Genomic DNA, 8,550 nt, shown 5'->3' on the forward strand with positions numbered 1-8,550 from the left:
CAGCTTTATAAAAGTATAAAAGCTCTCATAAAGTATTTTTCTGAGGTCTGTCTTATCAGGTAAATTACTGTACACAGTGTATTCATTAATTTTCATTTTCATGTAGTAAAGGCTCTATGCCTTCATAAAGGACGTACTTTTCCTTTGTTTAAGGGTATTTGGGCAGTTTATTCTCTGTTATATTCTCAAGTAAACAATACATACAAGTACAGTACAGTATTTTCTGAGGAAACACTCGTACTTATTTTTTTTAACCCCATTCCCGATAACCCAGCATTTTCACAAACTTGGCCACCCTTCGGTCCACATTAGGCCGAGTTTTCGAGGTTCTACTGTATTTTTATTTTTACACAAAACAGAAATAAGCTAATAGTTCCTTCCTTTAGTCTAAGTTTCTTTTATTAAATAATAATAATTTTATCACACTGAACAAATGTTTTTGTCAGTTGTTGTTTTTTAGATTGGCACAAAGAATACTTCAGAAGAATAAATAAAAAATTAACTGCCAATGAATGATAATGAGATAAATTCAAATAAAATATTCTAATATATCAACTTAATCTTAATACCACTTAAAATATATTAAAAACAAATTCAGCATTATAAGCATACAAAATAATCATTATTATTAATATATAAATAATATATGTTCTTTATATGAAAACAATACATTTCCAATTTCTTGAATTATCATTCTATAATTATTATTTATATTATTATTGAAATTAATGCAAAAATTAGAAGTAATTTTTATATATATTGAAATTTTTTAGTGCTAAACCATATGATGATATAGATGATACAATTGATTCTAGTAAAAATTTAAAGTAAGTAAGAATATTTTTATTATACTTAAATTTTAAAATAATAATAAATTAATAATAATAATTTTTGTTCTAGTTTGAATATGAATACAGCTGTTTAATTTTATATGAAAGAAAAAGCTGTGAAAGTGGGAAGAATATTTTGCTTATACATTTTGGTCACAAATATTTTATTATATTTAATATGTTTAAATAAATTTATTTGAAATCAAACAATATATCATAGTTTGAATTTAAAAATTCTAATCTATGGTATTGATATTATGATTATTTTTTAATTATTTTAAATAATTTTTGTTGTTATTCAAATTATGTGTAATTGAGGAATAATCTAAAAGTTATCAGTGAATTAATTGAAAGTGAAGTGATTGATATGATATTAATTGATCAGATGACTATCTCTATCTCTATTATTCTTTAAAATTATTTTTTAATTTTTAGATTTTGAAGATATAAAAATGTCATGATATCAAAATTTAACAACTTAATGAGTTAATCTATATGTATCTTGAGCTTTTAAGAGACGTTCTGGAAACTAAATTATTTTTTAAAAACAGTGCTTTTGAGGAAGTCAACTTCATCAAAAACATTGTCAAGCAAGAAGCAATGAATTGTGAAACTAGTGGAATAGACTTTTCTCGCTAACAGTGTTAATGTTTTATTATTTTGTACATAAACATGTCTAAAAAATAATTAAATGTAATGTATTTAAGTCTACCTTTATTGTTTGAATTGTGATACTTATGATTCTATTAAAATAAGGTCATTTTCCGTAACTCAAAAATTTTTCTCTTCCTTCCATTTCAAGTTATTGAGAGTCTATTGCATGGTTCCCCAATCTTTTTTGACTATTGACCCTTTCAAGAATTCCTTGATCTCCTCCTTTTTTGCTAATACAGTACATTTAATGATGATAAAAAGAATAATCTGGTAAGCCACTATTAACCGATACACCATTTTCACAGAAAAGATCTAACTGCAGTGTGCAAATTTATAACATCCTGAATTGTCATATACAAACCCGTTGGTTTTTAATAAACAGTTTTTCAACTGACCCCTGAAAATGCCTTATCAATCACTTTGAGGATCCCTAATCTATTGTAATATGAAACTAATATATTTTTTCAATTTTATAAATCTAGCTATCTGATTCAAAATTTCAGCATATTTTTCTGAATACAATTATTTAATAAGAATTCAATAATTTTTAGCTGTATTTCTTATATTTACACTAAAAATGTTTATTATTTGATTACTTTTTCATTGTTCCTCATATTAATATTGTTGAATTTTCAAGGAAAAAAATGTTTTTGTGATTTTATTTAAAAATTAATATACTAAGTTTAATAAATCTTTGTTTTTATTGCCATGAAATTATTACAATAAGAAGNTAACTAAATATAAAAAATATTTTACAATATACCATACTTACTTGGATATAAGACGATCCTGCATATAGGATGAGGTGTGACTTTAGAGATCAAAATAAAGAAAAGTATATTTATTAATACAATTCCAATTTTATTTCATTTAATCACAAATTATTATCAAATGCATGTATTAAGGTAAACAACCATGTTTGCCTTAATACATGATGAATGGAAAACAAAACCAAAACATTATAGTGTGCATGATCTGGAAAAGTTTATTTTTAATGATTCAGAATGTGCTAATATTCATTAAAAACAACAATTTAACTAATATAAAATAACTATATTTATAATCATTGCTAAGTGACCTATATTTCATTAATGTTTTTATAAATAACGAGAAACTATTTTCTGTGAATGAATGAGATGCAATGCGGTTTTTAATTGATGGATGTAGGATTAAACCAATAAACAAAGGGATGTGTGTCTTAATTTGTTTACAGTAGGAGCAAACTTACGATGAATAGACTGTAGACCTATAATGACAGCTTGAAGTATATACGGTTTACAGAAATTTTTGCAAAAGTGCAAAGAATCCTTCATTTGTGCATATATTCAGATCTAGATTTTTGAAGCAGTGAAAAATGAATAAAAACCTCATCTTATATCCGAGTAAATATGGTATTTAATTAACATTATAGTAGAACCTCAGTTTAACAAATAAAATTTCCAGTTCTTATATCATACATGAAAATTAACACCCTGTTAATTTTAAAATGCTTTTTATATATAATTAACAGATTATTTTTTCAAATCCAAGCTTCACTGCTCTTAATTAAATACAATTAAAATGAATTTTGCAAAAAATGTTTGTTTATTTATTTAGATTTACATTGTATACTTGTATGTCAGTCTCAGAATTACAGTGAGTACATATGCAATAACAAATATAGAAAACCTTTCTGAAAAGTAAAACTTCTCATTATTTATAATTATTTCACAGTTGTATCTCTCCCCTGATTTTCCATTGTTTTCATCTTGAACCTTTCTTTTCCACTTTCTTCCTGCTGCTTTGATTATTTCATCAGACCATTTCATCTTAGGCTACCCTTGCTTTCTTGACCTAGTTTCTAGTTTCCAGAATGTCAATCATTCTGTCCATCTTCCATCATTTCTTGTTACATGTCTCGCCCAGCTCCACTTCAACTTTTTAATTTACACTAAAATATCATCTACTTTTGTTTGTTCTCTTATCCAAATATTTCTTAATACAAGTAAAAAATACAATATCTCTTCTTATCTTTTAACATTAATCCTATCTTTTTCCTTTAAGCTTGTTTCTAGTCTTTGTGGCAGGAAGCCATGTTTCAGATGCATACGTCATAGTTTATGACCTAAGCTTCTCATACATACTTGTACTTAATTTTAATTACACAAATATATCTACATAGATAAAAACAGATCAACTAATTAATTTGTCAATTTTTTAACAAACACATTTGGAAAACCTACATTATTACATAATGGATTTTAGTTTTAATGGATACCCTGCATCCAAATTAAATAGAGGTTTTACTGTATTTATTTTCTAATAAATGTAAGCATATAAGTTAGTAAAGCAATAAGAAGAAAGATAATTGTTGGTTATAAATGGAAAATAATTCTATTGATGCTTTTTCTTTTGTCATTTTATTATTTCTAAAAACTCTTTCTAACTTACATTATATAAAGTTCATGTATTTTAAATTATTTTTATATTTAGTTATGCTCCAAAATGCTGAACAGTTTTCAAAATTAAATTTTAAAAAACTATCAAACTCATTTAAAATTCTGATAGTGTCCTTATATGAACATAAATAAAATTTTATTAGCCATCTAGAAATACTATTTACATGCGAAGTGTTTTGAAGGTTGCAATCCCTGAAAATATAAAATATGCCAGTTGATCAGCCTATTCTAAATTTTTTAGACAGAATGAATTATTTTTTATCATTAATAAAGCTATTGTTTTGATAATTTTATCAATAAGATCAAACTCACAGTATTGTACTTTTTTTAATTTGCAGCATTAGTGAAAGGTGTAATTGCTCAAAGTGGAGCCGCAGTTGCAGACTGGGCAGTTATAACTGATCCTGAATTTTTACGTAACAATAGTATTTTATATGGTATAGAATTGGGATGTGATACTCGTTCGTCGGAAAATCTGCTCAATTGTCTCCGTAAACGCACTTTCAAAGAATTAGTAAATTCAAAAGTAAAAGTAAATATCAATATTTTATTTTAAATTTAAAAATAATTATATATTACATTTTTAATAAATTTATTGTTTCTTTTGTTTGTTTAGCGTAAAGTTGGATGGGTTACTTGGGCTCCGGTTGTTGATGGATATACAAGGGTAAAAGACAGAGTACTTCCGGACACACCAGAGAATCTTTTAAAATACCACAACTTTAATCTCAGACCTAATTTTGCATATATGACAGGTGTCACTCGCGATGAAGCTGTGACTATGATATGTAAGTTTGTTTCACATATTAACTGTACAAATTCTATTTTGAAAAATCCAGCAACAAATCGCTTAACTTTTCCAGCAACATTTAAAGCTGTTTGTGGCAGCATCTATTATGATATTTAATTTAAAAAAACTTTTTATATTTTTAATTATTATCAAATATGAAAAGGCTTAATTTTGAGGTTAGGGATGAGTTTTATAAAAAATTGAAGTGCTAATAACAAGTAAAATCATTGTTAAGTCCAACCCTACTCGAGATATGGCACACAACCTCTTCCTATCTCCCCACTCCTTGACCTTTAACCACCAAAATTTAATAACATCAATTATCTTAATATATAAACCTTCTTGCAAAATTTCAGAAATTTTCAACAAAAAGCCCAGAAGTTATTAAGCTTCAAATAGGGTCTTAGAATTGTGCCATGTGTGTGTACACACGCACACGCAGAAAAAACATCCGAATTTTTTGCATTTCTCGATGTTTCAAGGTCCTGAGTCCAAAAGTGTAAAAATCTTAGAGGGTCATTTTTTGACTGATCATACTTTCTCTGTTATATATAGCAACCAGGAAAGTAAAAATATTGTAATATTAAATTTATGTTGTTTTAATCAATATCATTAATATTGTGTAATCTGTAATTTATTATTATTGCTTTTTTAACTGATTCAAAATTATCAATTTTTTTATTATTAGATCTTTAATATAATCAGAAAAACTGTTTTTAAATTTTTAATTTTGATCAAATTCTAATAAATCTGATTAAAATAACTAAATGTTATGTTATTACTTGTGAAAAATAATAAGTATTTTCCAAATAATAATCATAATTCAAGTCAAGAAATATTCCACTTATAATATTTTTGAAAACATTTAACCAAAAATTCTCAATAAGAATATTAAGATATAAATGCTAAATTAATTATCATACAAATCTCATAGGAATATAATCATGCATTTTCATAATTATTGCATGTAAAAGACAGCTTAAAACATTATGTGAAACTTATGGTATGCATTTTTTTTTTTTTTTTTTGTTGATGTTATAAAATGATATGTGGTCTGAGAGACCACACAATGGTGTAAATATGGCAGATGTAGCACGACAGCAGTTAAGGGGGGCAAGTAGTTTGATAATTCTATTCTAAGCTGAAGATGACCTTTAAATAATTTCTTGTTACAAAAACATTTGATCAAAAACTTTTATGCTGGAATTTTAAGACATAGTATGTTTGTGAATTTAGTTTTTCAGTTTACAATAATACATGAATATGCATAAAGTTTTATTAGACATTTCTGATACATAACTAAAACACAATCATTTCCTAGGCTTTAATGTTCATTAAAAGTAAGTTTAGGGTTAAAAAGATTGAATTGTTGTTTTAGATTGTCTGTGTTCTTTAGTGTTTATTTAAACAACATTTAAAAACACTTTACATTTATCTTTGCACTTATCTGTAAAAGTGGAATAAAATGAAATCTCTACTCTACCATAACTTCATTTAAAAGTAACTTATCTGAATAGCCCATATTAGCTAAAACAGGGAAAAATTTCAAAGTCCAGAAACTAATTTAAATTTTTAACATCTAATTACTATTTCAGATTCTAAAGCTCAGGTAATTCTAAATCTATTAGATTTCTCAAGCCACTCAAAATGTTTTTAAATTAATGAAAAAGTAATAAATAATGTCATGAATTTTTTCCACTAGATGTACAGTACAAGACAGTTCCATTTTATCTTGTCCATCATTTATGGTACTGTACTGTACTGTACATACTATCATCACCAAAGCTAAAAGTATCCCATTTACTCACCTTTTTTCTTATATAATAATAGTTTTTTTTTAGAATATAGCATTTTATATTTTATACATAATGAAACATACAGACATTCATAATGAATTATTATAAAGTAAAAATTAAAACTTGGCTGATGGTATTTAATTTTTTTCAAATGTATAAAAATCCATATACAGAAAAAAAATTGTTGCTTTCATTTTCTTTTCTGTTGTTTACCAGTGACAGTCCAAAATAAGTATTCTCAAACACAGAGATGACCTTTTTCTTTGAGGCTCTACCTCTGCAATAGAATGCAAGTGGAAACAGCATCCTCTGGTTAATTTTGCCAATGTCACAATATAATACATAATTTGACATTGGCAAAATTAACCAGAGGATGCTGTTTTCATTTGCATTCTATTGCAGAGTGGAGCCTCAAAAAAAAAGGTTCTCTCTGTGTTTGAGAATTCTTATTTTGGACTGTCGCTGGTAAATAACAGAAAAAAAAAACAAAAGCAACAATTTTTCTGTGTATATTTGTGATTTTTTTGTATATTAACTATAAAAATTCTTTTTTTTAATCATATTTTTTGAAATATTCTTATTATATTGTTATTAGGAAATTGTTTTTCTAAGTTTATAATTGACTAGCAGACCCCGCCAGGCGTTGTTGTGGCTCAAAATGTATCTATTATAAACGTATAACACTTCCCCCGTGGGGGGAAAATTTTTCGAAAAATTTCTTCTTAGTGTACATTCTCTTGACGTACCCTATTATATAAATTATTAATTAAAACGAGTAGTTTCGGAGATTACCTGCTGCAAACAAACTTACATACATACATACATACATACTTACAAACATTACCTCTTTATAATATTAGTATAGATATAGAATAATGCATTTTTTTTGTACATAATCGGTTATCCGAAAATCGTTTTTTTTTTCCCGAACAACCCCAGTCCCCAATTGATTCGGATAATTGACATTCTACTGTAGCAAGAACTGAAGTATTTTTGAAGGAAACTGAGAACAATCAACATGAAATTGCATTGCAGATAATGGTGAGCCAAAAGTCTGTCTCTGGCATATAAAATTCACGACACAATGGAAAGTCATATTAACCAAAACAATTTTGGTTAATATGACTTTCCATTGTGTTATGAATTTTGTTGATTGGATCCTATTTTAGCCCAGTCAAGCCTAAAAAATACAAAGTTAACCAGAAAACAATCTTCTTTAACTGCACTTAACTACTCAAGCACCGACACAAAAATCTTTATAATGCAGCCTTTTAATTCAAATGTTTTTGGCTATTTTGAAAGGCCTTCATCAGGAACATAAAAATCGAATGATTCTTATTTTGTGCAGGCTTGTATAAATATAAATACAATGTATAATGGTACTTGTACCAATATACACAATATATATATAATAAAATAAATAGATAACTAAATACATAAATATGTAAAAATACAAAACATACATAACATAACTGCTAAAATAGAGAACACCAAAGTGCCTGCTTCTTTAACTGCTCGTCCCTTTATTTTATAATAAAATATTCAAATTAGGTTTGCTCTCCACGCTGCTGCTGATTTACTGGACTCTAAAATTTATTGCTAATCCTTCTTGGTATATCTTATATATAATTGCCATGCTTCTGAATATTTCAAGTGTCTCTTGTCCTGGATCTTTTGTATTATTTTAGTCCTTTGCCAATCCACAGTGACTTCTGTTGCATCTGCTATAGCATATGTTGCTAGCAGGGACTGGTTGCACATTCCGCACATTCGTTTCATGCTCTTTTAGTCTTTCCTTTAAACAAGGATGCACAACCTTTTCTGAAGAAGGGCCAAATTAGGATTAAGTTTACTGACTGGGGACCGGACCTCCAAGCAATTAATGCGATGGCTGAGATTGGATGTTGGCGGCAATCTTCTTGATGTCTGGCGTAATGGCAGATATTGAAACAACCAGCAGATTTTCCAAATTCTCGTTGGTTAACCTGTTCTGTGTTTTGCACTTGTTTAAATTCATAAGCGAAAACGCTTGTTCGCATACA

At 27.2% G+C, this 8,550-nt stretch overlaps 1 protein-coding gene across 1 annotated transcript in view; it reads left to right on the forward strand.

Moving 5' to 3' along the window:
* Positions 1–8,550, forward strand: part of LOC111630820 (acetylcholinesterase-like) — a 37,318-nt gene that overhangs the window by 18,071 nt on the left and 10,697 nt on the right. Inside the window, exons 5-6 of the mRNA XM_023374978.1 lie at positions 4,261–4,454; positions 4,539–4,710. Of these exons, the coding sequence (XP_023230746.1) occupies positions 4,261–4,454; positions 4,539–4,710 (366 nt within the window). The remainder of the gene's footprint in view (positions 1–4,260; positions 4,455–4,538; positions 4,711–8,550) is intronic.

This window comes from Centruroides sculpturatus, unplaced genomic scaffold, assembly GCF_000671375.1.
Source record: "Centruroides sculpturatus isolate CEXI.00-Female unplaced genomic scaffold, Cexi_2.0 scaffold6, whole genome shotgun sequence".
Taxonomy (NCBI): Eukaryota; Metazoa; Arthropoda; class Arachnida; order Scorpiones; family Buthidae; genus Centruroides; species Centruroides sculpturatus.